General features: G+C 43.2%; 1 protein-coding gene across 2 annotated transcripts in view; it reads left to right on the top strand.

Moving 5' to 3' along the window:
* Positions 1-3,826: 3,826 nt before the first annotated feature.
* adamtsl3 (ADAMTS-like 3) overlaps positions 3,827-16,851 on the top strand; it is a 236,604-nt gene continuing 223,579 nt past the window's right edge. Inside the window, exons 1-2 of one of the 2 annotated variants that reach the window (XM_071400866.1) lie at positions 3,827-4,162; positions 5,090-5,205. In XM_071400866.1, coding sequence (XP_071256967.1) covers positions 5,137-5,205 — 69 coding nt within the window. In that variant the 5' untranslated portion in view covers positions 3,827-4,162; positions 5,090-5,136. The remainder of the gene's footprint in view (positions 4,163-5,089; positions 5,206-16,851) is intronic. The other variant, XM_071400865.1, reaches the window with a different exon arrangement.

The following is a 16,851-nucleotide window of genomic DNA, read 5'->3' as shown; positions in this document are numbered from 1 at the left end:
GGTGTAACGGCTAAACTGTACACTGTACTGCACCGTGGTGTAATGGTTAAACTGTACACTGTACTGCACCGGGGAGTAACGGCTAAACTGTACACTGTACTGCACCGGGGAGTAATGGCTAAACTGTACACCATACTGCACCGGGGTGTAACGGCTAAACTGTACACTGTACTGCACCGGGGTGTAACGGCTAAACTGTACACTGTACTGCACCGGGGTGTAACGGCTAAGCTGTACACTGTACTGCACCGGGGTGTAACGGCTAAACTGTACACTGTACTGCACCGGGGTGTAACGGCTAAACTGTACACTGTACTGCACCGGGGAGTAACGGCTGAACTGTACACTGTACTGCACAGGGGAGTAATGGCTAAACTGTACATTGTACTGCACCGTGCACCGGGGTGTAACGGCTAAACTGTACACTGTACTGCACTGGGGAGTAACTTCTAAACTGTACACTGTACTGCACCGGGGTGTAATGGCTAAACTGTACACTGTACTGCACTGGGGAGTAACTGCTAAACTGTACACTGTACTGCACCGGGGTGTAACGGCTAAACTGTACACTGTACTGCACCGGGGAGTAACGGCTAAACTGTACACTGTACTGCACCGGGGAGTAATGGCTAAACTGTACACTGTACTGCACCGGGATGTAACGGCTAAACTGCTTGCTGCTGACTGTACACTGTACTGCATGATTGTAGCGGAGCGAGCTATGTTGACTATGACATGGCATGGATGTAGGGTGTGTGTAGCGGTTAGCGGGAGTTTTTTTTGCCTGGTCACAGACAGCTGATGTAAAGTCCACAAGGGAAGGGAAAAAGTGAGAGGAGAGCGCATAGATAGATGCGAGAAGGAATTATATATCTGGAATTATATATATACAATGAGCTGTTTGTATGTGGCTGCTATGAAAGTGAACTGTGTTTGCGTGTAATCAGGGCTGTATTCATTGCACCAATTATTTTGAAAAACGATTCTTAAACGGAAGCAAATGGGACGAAACCGGATAAACATATCTGAATTTGTCCAATAGAAACTCTCGTTTGCAACTGTTAGACAAATGCTTACACCCTAGATCAGCTAGATGCAGGCAAGAGTGTGAAAGTCAGTATTGAATGTGTCGCTGTCTGTCACCTAGATTACTCAAAATACTATCGACCTGTAAACTTTGATTCAGGCTAGGTTGTAGCAACCTCATGATGGGTATAGGGAAAATAAGAGGATCCTGTAGTAGCCTAAACCTATCGATGTTACATTGAACTGGGTGAATGGAATATGAATAACAGTCATCCAATATGCTGTAATAGAAATAAGGCCATGCTCATAAAAAAAGGTATAATCTCCCTCATCTTTAACTGCACCAATGGGCCACTGCTTTGTTGTATTATTGGGAGTGGCACCACAGGATGCCCCTCTGGACAGGTATATTTATTTTATTTGACCTTTATTTAACTAGACAAGTCAGTTAAGAACAAATTCTTATTTTCAATGACGACCTAGGAACAGTGAGTTTAACTGCCTTGTTCAGAAGCAGAACGACAGATTTTTATCTTGTCAGCTCGGGGATTTGATCTTGCAACCTTCCGGTTACTAGTCCAACGCTCTAACCACTGTCAGCCATTTTGGATAAAGGAAGTCATGGTCATCTCAAGCTAGAGAAAATGCACTTCCTTAAAATGATCTGCAATTCAACTGTATGATATCTGGCAACTTTTCCCATCTTTTGTAGAAAACATGGACCTAGCTAATTTCACAACTGCATAAACTAACCCAAATAAGAATTTATATCACTATTTTTACTTTTATAGTATCTTTGTTTTTCATTATTTGATTATATCACTTCAATTCTGTCATGGCTGTTTAATAAAAGTCTGGTATTCGAGTGGTGCTCTGTAGGAGCATGAGGATTGGGGTGAGTTTGATGTGGTGACTTTGTGGCGCAGCTAATCATATACCAAGCACAACATAACGATTCTAAACATTAGTTGATCGTTCTAATAATGGACAAGAGATCGGTAAATGTGTTTGATCATTACATACTGTGTGCCCACTGTGTGTCTGGCCTCGAGCTCCAAACACTGCTGGACATCTTACACCACGGTACTCAATAAACAATTCAATAGTACCTATGCATTCATTATCATTTCTATGAGATTGTGACAGGATGAGAACAGTCACAGTCCCACTTGACAATAATTTGACAGCGGGAAAATTCTGGGTCATTTGGTTAATCAAACAGCAGAGGGAGACAAATCTCCAGAAAATACCCCTGCAGCAATCGAGTGTAAAGGAGAAAGTGTGTTTCAGATTGTCCCCCTGCACCGGCTGTGATCTTAGTAGAATGACTCGCACAAAAACTAGAAAAGCATACCACAAAAACTGTGGCAAGCCCAATACAGTATAGGAACAGATGGTTTGTAATGTCCTAGTTCAGACAAAAGCCCCCGATTCTGTCTCAGCCTTTATTCCTGACCCCTCAATTACTGGCAAGCTGACTACCTCCTGACTATGATACCTAGGGTCAATACTAAAGGGGCACCTGTACTGTACTGTACCCAGGCATTCAATTGGGTTGCGCAGGGGGTGGAATCATCCATTCATCCACCTACCAATCCATTTGATCCATCCGTCTGTCCATCTGTCCATCCACCTACCCATCCATTGATCCATTTGTCCGTCGGTCCATCCATCCATCCCCCTATCTATCCTAGCTGTGAGGTTACAGGTAAGCACGCCAGAGTTACAAAGACAATAGGATCATTGGTTGAAAGTCAAGTGAGTTTGTAATATCCCAGTTCATCCATGTCAAAGCCCTCGCTCTCATCTCTCCCTCCCCCTCTCACTGCCCTCTCTCTCTCGTCTCTCACTACCCTCACTCGTCTCACTCTCTCATCTCTCCCTCCCCCTCTCACTGCCCTCTCTCTCTCGTCTCTCACTACCCTCACTCGTCTCACTCTCTCATCTCTCCCTCCACCTCTCACTGCTCTATCTCCCCCTGTATCTCCCCTATGCTTTGCCAACATCTATTCCTCACCTCATAATAAAGGAGAACCCCCCCGGCATGTTGTAATAGGCACTTTGATCTGCCACTCCAAAGGGCATGTTGAGTGATAGCTGTAATACACCACTTCTCTACAGTGCCTGTATTAGGGCCAGGCGAGTGAGCAGCGGTGACAGCAACAGCATAATATGAGTCCAAAATGTCACCCTATTCCCTACTACTTTTAGCCCAGACTCATAGGGCTCTGGTCAGAAGTGGTGTTCTATATAGGAGATAGGGTGTCATTTTAGACGTAGACAAAACTGTGCTGGAGTTTGCCTATCTGGGTTGATTAAAGGCCCAAAATCCGAGTGTGACAGTGACACACAAGTTTATTAGGGAGGTCTTGAAACGTCATATCAGTTTCAGAATGAAAATGTGGCTGGGGGTATGCAAACAAAATGACATGGAACTGGTTACAGTACATACTGTTAGAAACTGGTGTAGTGATAATATTGCCATTATCTTCATTCTTTACTGTTTGCACCTTGTAATACATGAGATGATGATGACTGCATGATGATTGTTTATGATGATGATGGTGAAAATCATGAGTATGATGATCATGATGATTATTAGGATAATGATCTGAATGATGATGATGGTGAGGAGGATGATTGTTGTTATTATAGTTTTATTAATGTGACGAAGATGAATATTATGATCATCATGATGATGATAACGATGTTGAAATCTACTGAATAAACGTGAAGCTCGAACACATTTAGCATAATCACGTACCCCTATTCTCCTGTAGCCGATTCTCAAATCCATATTGGCGATGGGACGGGCGGCAATCAGCTGCGCAGCGTTCTAACTTTGTCCCTTCATTATTTGAGCTCCATATCGCTACTGCCCAGTCGCGCTACGTTTAGAGCGAGAGAAAGAGGGAGAGAATTCAGACTTTTATTGTGACTCCGTAGTAGGCCACAGCACAACAGAATATTTAGTTTCTGTGTGCGAATTAGTTGTTTATCGATTTGATACATAATATTTGACTGCGAGTTTTGGTTGCAGTTCTGAAATCGGGGAGTGTCGTGTGGAAATCAGGTTTGAGGAATCAGTGGGATGTGTTGATCTGTTCATGAGCGCAGCGCATTCTTCCGAAAGAAGGTAACATTATATATTTGTACCATCGTACTGTCATTCTGTCCAAATGTCTGAAATATTTGGTGTCTGTGAATGGTCTCTATCGCGCCACAGAATCAGTTTTACCAAGTGCAAGTTGATTATTTCAGCCTAAATATTGTTGTTGTTCTGGCATTTTATGTTTACAGAACACCATTTACATTTAGAAATGCGCCGCGTCATCTTTTTTGACACGGTAGACATTCTCTGTCGCTGTTGTCAATATCGTTATTATTTTAAATACGTTTTATAGACACGTGAACTGCCTACTCTACTGCCGTAGACATCGCTGAACTGTACCATTAGAGCTACCCTTACCCTGCGGGAGCATCCTTCACTGTCTAGAATGAACTTTCGAGAAAGCGGGAGCCTATCTGACAAGTAGAATGAATTTGCTAGAAATCAATAATTGGCCAATGCTTTTTCCAGCGGAGGGAAGTGCTTCTCCATCCATGTAGCTGTTGTGCTGTTACATGTGTCAGTTATCCATCAGCTTTTCAGTACATCGTTATAATCACATTCATGCAATATTGAACCCTGATACCCAAAGAAACTACCTACCTAGTGTCATTCATAGTAGTTTACAGACGCACATATGCCAATATCTCTATACATTCAATCTCAATCTGATTCCTTCTATTTAGGCTAATTTATACAATCTAACTTTATCATCGGTGACAGCTGATAGCCTATTCCTGTATTTTCATACACGTTTTTGCAACATCAATGTATTGTGTAGGTATTAGACTGGCCATAATAATATTTTGATTTGATGGGAAGAGCGGTGCACCTTCTGTGTTTTTGCCTTCCTCTCCCCGTCTTGACACTGTTTTTGCAACATCACTGTATTGTGTAGGTATTAGACTGGCCATAATAATCTGATTCCTAATAAACATGTCCTCCCTATCCCAGGCTGCACCTCACCAACACATAACAGCACGTTTAACCGCGGAGCTAAGATGAAACCACTCCTGTTCCTGCTCTGGGAGACTGGGCTAGCTCTCTCTCTGCTCTACTCGACTGCACAGGTACTGTACCATTCACATGGTGGCATTTAAATATGCGTTTGATTCTATTTGATATGGCACAGTGTTTCTGAAATGGTGGGTAGGGATGGTGAGGCCACCCACTGTGGAGTCGTAAACTTAATGTAAAGTGTGATCAAACCTTCACTTATGTGATATTTTATGTGAAGGTTGCTTGTTCAACCCTGAAGAAGGCCCCGGGTTCCAGAACGTTGGTTCTGTTATAAATGATTGGGAGTGATGAAGGGTGCATCTCAGTTGTATTCCCCTTCATTCTGATGTCTGATGTCCTCACCTCCTTCTCAAAGCATGTTGGAGGAGAAGGTGTGAGGGGAGGAACCTCCGCACTGGGCACAGATGTCAGTTCAACGTCTACTTTTGATTTACATTTGGTTGAGTTGTCAACTAACGTGAATTCAATGTGAAAATTTACTGTCAGTGTATTTAGGTTAAAAGTTGGGTGAAAAAATGATGAAATTCCCTACAAATCCAATCAGGTTGATTAAACATCATCACATTGCAATTTTGGGTTGAAATGATGTAGAAACAACGTTGATTCAACCAGTTTTTGCCCAGTGGGTCAGATCTTCTCCTCCACTGTGTTTTGAAAAGGAGACAAGGATGTGAGAAATCAAGCAAAGACAAGATTCACCCGTAGAGTGTCTCACTTTCTTTGTTTTTTCAAATTGATGGTCAGTATATAGTCTGCACCTTGTCAACTATGTGGGGGTGTGCCTCTCTTCCAAATGACACTCCGTTCCCTATGTAGTTTACACTACTAAGTAGTGCACGATATAGTTTACACTACTAAGTAGTCCACTATATAGGGAAAACGGTACCGTTTGGGACACACACATGGTCACATCTCGAAGCTCTTGTTCCTGGGTATTCCAGCCTATACAGGTGTGTGGCTATTATTGTAGATGTGTGTAGTACATAGCTATGGGACAGTTGGAGGATGTTCGTCTGCCTGGCTTTGTGTCTATTTGGAGCCAGCTGAATTGAATGTCACCTCTCTTTACGAGGATCAACCCTCTAAAGCCCTAAGGTTGATATATATAGTGATTATAGTAGTGGGTTGTAGTGGTGTCTAATACACACACACACACACACACACACACACACACACACACACACACACACACACACACACACACACACACACACACACACACACACACACACACACACACACACACACACACACACACACACACACACACACACACACACACACACACACACACACACACAACAGGCTGCCGAGGGCCAGGTGATAACAGAGATCTGTTGGGCTCTGCCACTGAGTGGTGAGGCCTTTTTGTAGGATAAGGGATGCATCCCAAATGGGACTCTGGTCAAAAGTAGTGCACTTTATAAAATAGGGTGCCATTTGGCACACAGCCAAGGCTTGCTAGTTAACATGTAGTAAGCTAGTGTTTGAATACAGATGGAGCACACTGAAACCTGAATCTGCCAGTTGACTGTGATGTTGGACACGCTGCTTTAGGCTTCTACAGGAGACCAAAATAGAGTTTGAAGTCTGTTTTATGATTTGTTTGTATAACATGCTGGTATTTTGTATTTACATGTTGTCTGTATGGAGTAAAGGGAATGACCCATGGAGATTAGAATAACTTTGAGTCTCCTCTCTAGTGTTGATTCACTTTTCCCAATAGCACAATGTAGGGCCCCTTTACAGCACTTGTAATTGTCTGGTTTCTAAAAGACCTGTCTGTCTTATAGGTCCTGCATTTCATTTCTGTCTGTATGTGAGTGTAACATGTGGAGCCGTTGCGTGGGTAGTAAGTCAGAACAATGAAAGCCACCAGTGTCGTGAGGACAGGTGTGTCTGCTAAGGCTCTCTCCTAGTTCCCAGCCCTCTCACTCATCTGCTCATACAATTAGACCCTGAATCTGGTGCCTAACCTCTTAGTGACCACGGCCCTGACACACACACACACACACACACCTGCACGCATGGACACACACAGACACACACATGGATGCAATAGACAACAAGAAATCCAAAGAGGCCAACCAATTGGATCCTGGTCTGTTTAAGTGTGCAGCGCCCATCATTGTTGGCTCAATAACCCCCATTTTTTATTTAACATTGTTATCAGGAAATATTCCAAAACTATTGATATCAGCTCTTGTGCTTTTGTTATCAGGAAATATTCCAAAACTATTGATATCAGCTCTTGTGCTGCCACTCCATAAGGACGGGATAGTAGTGATCTTAATTATTATCACCCCATTTCAAGGCTTCCTTTTATAGATAATATTATTGAATCCTTGGTAAATGTACAACTTTGCTCTTTTTTGTCTGAGAAATGAATTTTGAATGTTAACCAATCAGGGTTCAGGCCTGGACAGAGCACTATTACAGCAACCACTTTGGTAGTTAATGATCTTGTCAATGCTTTACACACTACAATGAAATGTGCTGCTTTGCTTGTGGACCCGTCAAACACTTTTGATACTGTTGATCATGCTATTTTCTAAGTTGTCCTCAGTAGGCCTGAGCTCTGTCGCCTGTTCATGGTTTCATGATTATCTTAGTGACAGAACTCAGGCTGTTGTGATTGATGGGGTTAAGTCTGAATTTCTTGAAGTACTTGAAGGTGTACCACAGGGGTTGATTTTGGGACCTGCTCTCTTCACTATTTACTGTATATACACACCATTGGTCAATCTGTTGAAAATGGTGAACTTCATCTATATGCAGATGATAGTATTACGTCTGCTACTGCCTGACTTGATCTGGCTGTTGATCTGACTGTTGATCTGACTGTTGATCTGGCTGTTGATCTGGCTGTTGATCTGGCTGTTGATCTACCTGACTTGATCTGGCTGTTGATCTGACTGTTGATCTGGCTGTTGATCTGACTGTTGATCTGGCTGTTGATCTGGCTGTTGATCTACCTGACTTGATCTGGCTGTTGATCTGACTGTTGATCTGGCTGTTGATCTGACTGTTGATCTGACTGTTGATCTGGCTGTTGATCTGACTGTCGATCTGGCTGTTGATCTACCTGACTTGATCTGGCTGTTGATCTGACTGTTGATCTGGCTGTTGATCTGACTGTTGATCTGACTGTTGATCTGGCTGTTGATCTGGCTGTTGATCTGGCTGTTGATCTACCTGACTTGATCTGGCTGTTGATCTGACTGTTGATCTGGCTGTTGATCTGACTGTTGATCTGACTGTTGATCTGGCTGTTGATCTGACTGTCGATCTGGCTGTCGATCTGGCTGTTGATCTGACTGTTGATCTGGCTGTTGATCTGGCTGTTGATCTGGCTGTTGATCTGGCTGTTGATCTGGCTGTTGATCTGGCTGTTGATCTGACTGTTGATCTGGCTGTTGATCTGGCTGTTGATCTGGCTGTGTCTAAACTACAGTCAGCTTTTAGAGCTATGCAGGAATCCCTTGCTGATTTAAAACTTGATATGGAGAACACTAAATACATGCTGTTTTGAAACTCTCTCAGAATGTTTCAGATGACCTGCATGTTTACTCATTAGATGGTTCTCCAATCAAACGTGTTCCCGCATATAAATACTTATGTCTTTGACATTTTAAAAACATAGATGAGCTGGTTAAGAAGCTAAGATTTAAAGTAGACTTTTTCTACAGAAACAGATGGGGCCTTTCTCTAAGCAGTAGGAAGCAGATCATTCAGTCAACCTTTTTATCTGTTCTTGTTTATGCAGCTGCTACTACACTTAAACCTTTGGATAGCATCTACCGTAGTGCCCTTTGTTTTGTTACAGGTGAAGGTTTTAATACTCATCACTGCATCCTGTATCAAAAGGTTGGCTGGACTTCGCTAAAGACCCGTAGGTCTCTACATTACTCCCTTTTTGTTTACAAGGCCCAACGTCATAAACTTCCGTCTTATCTAACTTTACTTTTGAAGTATAGACACCCGAGTTGCCTAACCCGTTCATGGGATTGGTTAACTCTTGAGGTTCCTAGGGTCTCCACAGAGCTGGGTAAATCTGCTTTTAGTGTTAATGCACCGTACTGCTGGAACAAAATTCAAAATACATTTCATCTTGATGTTCTGGTGCCGTGCTGACTTATTGTGGAGGAATGTCTTTTATTCTCTGTGATTTCTGATGTTTTATTTGTGCTTCCCATGACTGTATTTTAATGTGTATTTACAGTATATAGTTTGGGTATAATGTGTTGTTGTAAATACGGTGCGCATTTGCAAAAGAGACCTAGGTCTCAATATGTCCCTAAATGTTAAATAAAAAATAATAATATGGATAGATGCATATTGAAAGGGTGTGACAGAGAAGTGGGGACATTTGGGAATTTTGGGCTAGAAAAATCAGGGGTGTACACCTACGCACACAAACACACACACACACACACACACACACACACACACACACACACACACACACACACACACACACACACACACACACACACACACACACACACACACACACACACACACACACACACACACACACACACACACACACACACACACACGGATGCATACTCACGTAGGCAGGCACATACACGCAGGTAGGCTTCCCCTCTCTCTCTCCTTCTCTCTTTCCCTCTCTCTCTTCTCTCTTTCTCTCACACACAGCTGCCAGAGGTCTTTCACCAGCCACACCTGTGGCTTAGCCTCCCTCTGTGACCAGTGGAACAGAGGCTCACACAGGCCCTGTGTGGGAGCGAGAGAGACCGAGGGTGAGAGAGCGTGAGAGAGACAGCAAGAGAGGGAGAGAGCGGGAGAGAGTGACCACGAGAGAGAGAGAGAGAGAGGGTCTCCTAGGGAACAGATGGAGGGGAACACATTATATCAGCTGAGTGCTTTAGCAGATAGCATGTCCAGGTTTATTTGTAATTCTGTTGAGTTCATGTCTCCATGATATATCAGTTGTCCATTCCCCCACTTTATCTCTCACACACACACACACACACACACACACACACACACACACACACACACACACACACACACACACACACACACACACACACACACACACACACACACACACACACACACACACACACACTCCAACTGTGCCTCTCTGTTAGCTGCATATCGCCCCAATAATGAGTTAACTGCAGAAAACGACGTGCTAAACTCCTTAAAGTCTCTTAAAAGTGCTGATTTCACCACATTTGTGATCACGTGTCGCTGTAAATACTGCTGCTGACAGGAGCAAGGGACACAGCTTGCTCGGTCAGAGCACCGGCCTCCAGAATGCTGCAGTGATTTGTGAGTTAGACCTCAAAACACTTCTCTTTCTCCCCTAAACGCTGTTTTCCCGGACCCAGAGTAGCCCTTTCCTGCAGTCAATGACCAAAAGCGCCCTCTTTGGCCTCATGGGTGGAATGTTATTACTTTTTCACCATGTCATAATTATTGAAGATACTTTTTTTTTACGACAAATCTGGTGTGTCAATGTCAAACAGTTTTGTTATATTTCAGTCTTCTGTGATCTATATAAAGTATAATATTGGGATGTTATTCATTTCAGCTCTATATCTTTTTTTAAAATTATAAGTCCATAACCATGTGTGTGAGGTGTATACTTTTGTTTCAAAGTAGATTTGCTTAACACTACTAATAATCTCTCTGTGTGGCCCAGATTTAGCCCACTGCAGTAATTGAAGAGGGCATCTATTTATCCTTCAAAAGATTAACTAATTTAAACTTTTTCCCTAAAAAAAAAAAAAACGGACTGATGGCGGATGGTCTGTTGCCGGTCAACGTATGAGACCCATACCGTCTTGGACTCATTGTTAGTCTCCATTTTTGACGGGATTCATGACTGATACAAAATCTTTGAATCTCTGTTTGGCCCGCTGTTAATCTACTCCTGACCTGTACTATAATGTAAACTCAATGGAGGATGTCCGCTGAAAGTGTTTTTCTGTTGAGGCGTGAGGGAGAGATAAAACTTGGTGGTGGAATGTTTTGGGCATTGGACAGTAGAGTCAGCCAGCCAGATAGCCAGTCAGTCAGGTCAAATGAGGATTAGTAGGGTGGGGGGTTATGGGGGCTGTAGTTAGGGAAGGGTGGGGAGTTATGGGGGCTGTAGTTAGTAGGTCCATGCTTGGCTGGGTGTCCGCCTGGATTATGACAAGCAGATGTGGGATTAGACTCACGCTTGATTAGCTTTTATTGTTGCCGTGGTTTTCTAGAGGTGCTGTAAGACTTAGAGCTCTGCTTTCCTTCTCTTAAATTTCTGGCTTTCTCTCCATCTCTCTCTCCTTATTTCAGTGTCACTCTTTCTCTTGATCTCTCTCTCCTTCTCTCTCTCCTTCTTTCAGTGTCACTCTTTCTCTTGATCGCTCTCTCCATCTCTCTCTCCTTCTTTCAGTGTCACTCTTTCTCTCTGTCTCTATCTCTCTATCCCTCTCTGTAACCTCTTTCCTGTCTCTGTCTTTGTCTTTCCTGTATCTCCCTACCCCTCTTTCTCTCTGTCTCTATCTCTCTATCCCCCCGTTCTCTCTCTGTAACCTCTTTCCTGTCTCTGTCTTTGTCTTTCCTGTATCTCTCCCTCCCCCTCTTTCTCTCTGTCTCTATCTCTCTATCCCCCCTTTCTCTCTCTCTGTAATCTCTTTCCTGTCTCTGTCTTTGTCTTTCCTGTATCTCTCTCTCTCCCTCCCCCTCTTTCTCTCTCTCTGCCTCAGACTCCAGAGGTTACTGAGTACAGAAGTTCACTACTGGTATTGTGCTGTTAGTCAGGCATCCATTTTGACAGATTTAGCTCAGGTCAACAGGTCAACACTTTGTTGTTGTGTTCATTGGCAACAGAAAATAGTGAGAAGACTGTGTGTGTGTGTGTGTGTGTGTGTGTGTGTGTGTGTGTGTGTGTGTGTGTGTGTGTGTGTGTGTGTGTGTGTGTGTGTGTGTGTGTGTGTGTGTGTGTGTAGACTCAGGAATAGAAGAATAGAAGGGCACATGGCTGTTATCTCCCACTGACGATGGTGTTGGGGTAACAGCTACGTAATCACAGGGTATTCTTCTTGGAGCCTTCCTGAGATCAACACCTTCTCTCTGTAGTGGAGGGAGACTCAAGACACTCCGAGGGTATTAGCACTGCTAACGAAAATACTCTCCCACTCCCCCCCTCTCTCTCTTCTCCCCTTCTCTTTCTCTCCCTCTCTCTCTTCTCCCCTTCTCTCTTTCTTTCATTTATCTCTCTCTGCTTCTTTCCTTCTCTCTATATTTTCCTTGCTAGAGAAAATATGAATGTGTGTTGGCAACATGATCAAGATGGCTTATGGCGTTTTCTTTGAAGACTACTTTCTGGTGAGCAGGTATCCGCGTGGTCGTACCAGAGAGCTTTTCATTGCAATGCAGTGAAGGATATACAGTATGTGTCCTAGAGACTGTAGCTGTCCTGTAGGCAGAGGAGGGTGGGGTGGGAGTGGTGTTCCCATGGCTCCTGTTTGGATACAGAGGGGTTAAGGGGGCACACAGTAACCACATTGTGTTTGAACAGCTGTCTGTTACAAACAACAGGCTGAGGGATGACAGGAAGTCACCTGGGAGGTCAACAGGAAGAGGAAATGGACAGGGGTAGATTTGGGAGTAGATGGAGTGTTGTAGAGGTGTCACTGTATGCTGTGATAAAGGCACAAAGGAGAAATGGCTTTCACAATAAAAACCATGGAAATCCCCGAGGGAGATGCTGTGTGTGTTATAGAGGGAATAGTATGTTAACTTGTTGTTATTATCCATTAATGCAGGTTTTCACAGCAGTCCCTGCGTGAATCTCCCTATGTCAACCCCTCCCTCCCTCCCTCTTTTTCTCTCAACATGTCAACCTCTCCATCCCTCCGTCCCTCCCACTTTTCTCTCAACATGTCAACCTCTCCCTCACACTTTTTCTCTCAACATGTCAATCTCTCCCTCCCTCCCTCCCACTTTTCTCTCAACATGTCAACCTCTCCCTCCCACTTTTCTCTCAACATGTCAACCTCTCCCTCCCACTTTTTCTCTCAACATGTCAACCTCTCCCTTCCTCCCTCCCTCCCACTTTTTCTCTCAACATGTCAACCTCTCCCTTCCTCTCTACCTCTTTTCCTCTCAACATGGGAGGAAACTCACTGATGAGAAGATTTAGCAGTTCACAGAAACATCACGTGTACTAGAGGTCGACCGATTATGATTTTTCAACGGCGATACCGATTATTGGAGGACCAAAAAAGCCGATACCGATTAATCGGCCAATTTATTTATTTATTTATTTGTAATAATGACAATTACAACAATACTGAATGAACACTTATTTTAACTTAATATAATACATCAATCAAATCAATTTAGCCTCAAATAAATAATGAAACATGTTCAATTTGGTTTAAATAATGCAAAAACAAAGTTTTGGAGAAGAAAGTAAAAGTGCAATATGTGCCATGTAAAAAAGCTAAAGTTTAAGTTCCTTGCTCAGAACATGAGAACATGTGAAAGCTGGTGGTTCCTTTTAACAGGAGTCTTCAATATTCCCAGGTAAGAAGTTTTAGGTTGTAGTTATTATAGGAATTATAGGACTATTTCTCTCTATAGCATTTGTATTTCATATACCTTTGACTATTGGATGTCCTTATAGGCACTTTAGTATTGCCAGTGTAACAGTATAGCTTCCGTCCCTCTCTTCGCCCCTACCTGGGCTCGAACCAGGAACACATCAACAACAGCCACCCTCGAAGCATCGTTACCCATCGCTCCACAAAAGCCGCGGCCCTTGCAGAGCAAGGGGAACAACTACTCCAAGTCTCAGAGCGAGTGACGTCACTGATTGAAACGCTATTAGCGCACACCCCGTTAACTAGCTAACCATGTCACATCGGTTACACCAGCCTAATCTCGGGAGTTGATAGGCTTGAAGTCATTAACAGCTCAATGCTTGAAGCATTGCGAAGAGCTGCTGGCAAAATGCACGAAAGTGCTGTTTGAATGAATGCGTACGAGCCTGCTGCTGTCTACCACCGCTCAGCCAGACTGCTCTATCAAATATCAAATCATAGACTTAATTATAACATAATAACACACAGAAATACGAGCCTTTGGTCATTAATATGGTCGAATCCGGAAACTATCATTTCGAAAATAAAACGTTTATTCTTTCAGTGAAATACGGAACCGTTCTGTATTTTACCTAACGGGTGGCATCCCTAAGTCTAAATATTGCTGTTACATTGTACAACCTTCAATGTTATGTCATAATTATGTACAATTCTGGCAAATTAATTACGGTCTTTGTTAGGAATAAATGGACTTCACACAGTTTGCCATGAGCCAGGAGGCCCAAACTGCTGCATATACCCTGACTGCTTGCACGGAACGCAAGAGAAGTGACACAATTTCCCTAATTATAAGAAGTTCATGTTAGCAGGCAATATTAACTAAATATGCAGGTTTAAAAATATATGCTTGTGTATTGATTTTAAAGAAAGGCATTGATATTTATGGTTAGGTTTGGTGCAACGACAGTGCTAAATCATTACCCGTTTGGCGAAGTAGGCTGTGATTCGATGAGAAATTAACACCGCATCGATTATATGCAACATAGGACACGCTAGATAAACTAGTAATATCATCAACCATGTGTAGTTAACTAGTGATTATGTGAAGATTGATTGTTTTTTATAAGTTTAATTCTAGCTAGCAACTTACCTTGGCTTCTTGCTGCCCTCGCGTAACAGGTAGTCAGCCATCCACGCAGGCTCCTCGTGGAGTGCAATGTAAGGCAGGTGGTTAGAGCGTTGGACTAGTAACCGGAAGGTTGCAAAAACGAATCCCCGAGCTGACAAGGTAAAAATCTGTCGTTCTGCCCCTGAACAAGGCAGTTAACCCAACGTTCCTAGGCCGTCATTGAAAATCAGAATGTGTTCTTAACTGACTTGCCTAGTTAAATAAAGGTGTAAAAAAATATATATATTATGTTATGAAAACTTGAAATCGGCCCTAATTAATCGGCCATTCCGATTAATCGGTCGACCTCTAACGTGTAATGTTAGCTGACTCTGTTGTGACTGTTATCTTGGTTTGGGTGGATTCTACCATGGGTTCATGGTATTGCACTGGGGCCATAAGACCTACACTTTACAGTAGGTTACCCTTGGTGTAGTGGGTGTGTTTGGGTGTAGTGTGTTGTTGATACACCACAAGTGTGTGTGTTAGTCTACAGTGTATTTGTGTGTTACTGTGCAAGCTTGGAGTGTGTTGTCAGTCTTCTACAGTGGCCCCTATTACACCACAATTGAGTGTGTTAGTCTGCAGTGTTTGTGTGTTACTGCAAGGGTGGTGTATTGTCAATCTTCTACAGAGGCCCCTATAACACAATTTTGAGGCCCTTGGATGCTATCCATCTTTGATTCCGCCATGCAAACTGCCCTGGCAGCCACAGGCACCAGTCCTTCACAAATTGGACTCCATTAGATCCTTGCAGGCGATAGCATTAGCGCTAGCGTTGTCGCTAGCCAATCTCTCAGTGTCAATCATTAGCATGGATTTCACAGCTCTGTTCAAAGGGGAAACCCAAAACCCTGGCGCAGGATGATAATAGTAAGTGCAATATGGAGTACAATCTGGAGTAATGTAATTTTGACCATGTGGCTGGGCTAGTGATGGTGGCTAGCCTAGCGTGTCTTAGCGTGTTTTGTGTTATCGCCGTTGTCCATGTTTATTCACAGTTTGGCTCCTGTTTATTTTTCGGTAGTGGATTCATTACGTCTCGGAATGTCGTTATCAAGACGAGAGTCTTGCTGGTGAATTTCCTTTCTGTGGTGTATTATTGATATTACTCCAGCCCCGGCTGACTCTCTCTCTCACAGCTGTATGTGTGCCTGCGTGTGTGCATGTGTGTATGTGCGTGCATGTGTACGTGCACGTACGTGTGTGTGTTTCAGCCATCCATTTAGCAAAACTCTTTCCCGGCCAGGAACAAAATCATTTTCACGTGTGGGTGTTATTAAAGGGACAGTGCCGTCAATTCTCCTGTTTTTTAATGATATTTCCACACGAGAAAATTATGACAATGCCCTTTTAGTGTAAGAGCTTTAAAAAGAAAAACACCTGGAATTTCAGCCTGTTCAGAGGGGAGGGAGTTTTTGGCCCACAGCATGACATCACAATCAAATCTGATTATTCTGATTATTTGCATATGTATCCTCCTACATTAAAGGGGTAAACGGGGTAGCCTGTTTAACTCTGAGTGGTTGTTTTGGACGATGTACAGTACACCTGTGGTACCCACTCTGTCAATTTCAGTCAGTAAATAGAAAGTGACATATCATTTAAAAGCTACAGCACGTGTCTTTTTGGTAATGAAACTCAAACCTTACTACTGGCAATGTCATAAGAATGGCCCCACCACCACCCCCTTCATATTCATAGAGTATGCAATTTAGGTCAAGTCACCAAAAGTGCAAAAATGTTGCATGCATGGAAAGGGTAAACCCTGGTGGTCATCATAATGCCATTTGGGGTGCCATGTGGGACACAGATTGCTTTTACATCTTGTGGTGGAACAGCTAACACACCAGCTGCCTGTGGGCCCTGGTCAAATGTAGTGCCCTATATAGGGAATAGAGTGACATCTGGGACTCAGCAAAGAACTATGAACTCTGGAGGATAGCAAACTAATGTTC

Source organism: Salvelinus alpinus, chromosome 5, assembly GCF_045679555.1.
Source record: "Salvelinus alpinus chromosome 5, SLU_Salpinus.1, whole genome shotgun sequence".
Classification (NCBI taxonomy): domain Eukaryota; kingdom Metazoa; phylum Chordata; class Actinopteri; order Salmoniformes; family Salmonidae; genus Salvelinus; species Salvelinus alpinus.
This window is presented reverse-complemented; position numbering and strand designations above follow the sequence as displayed.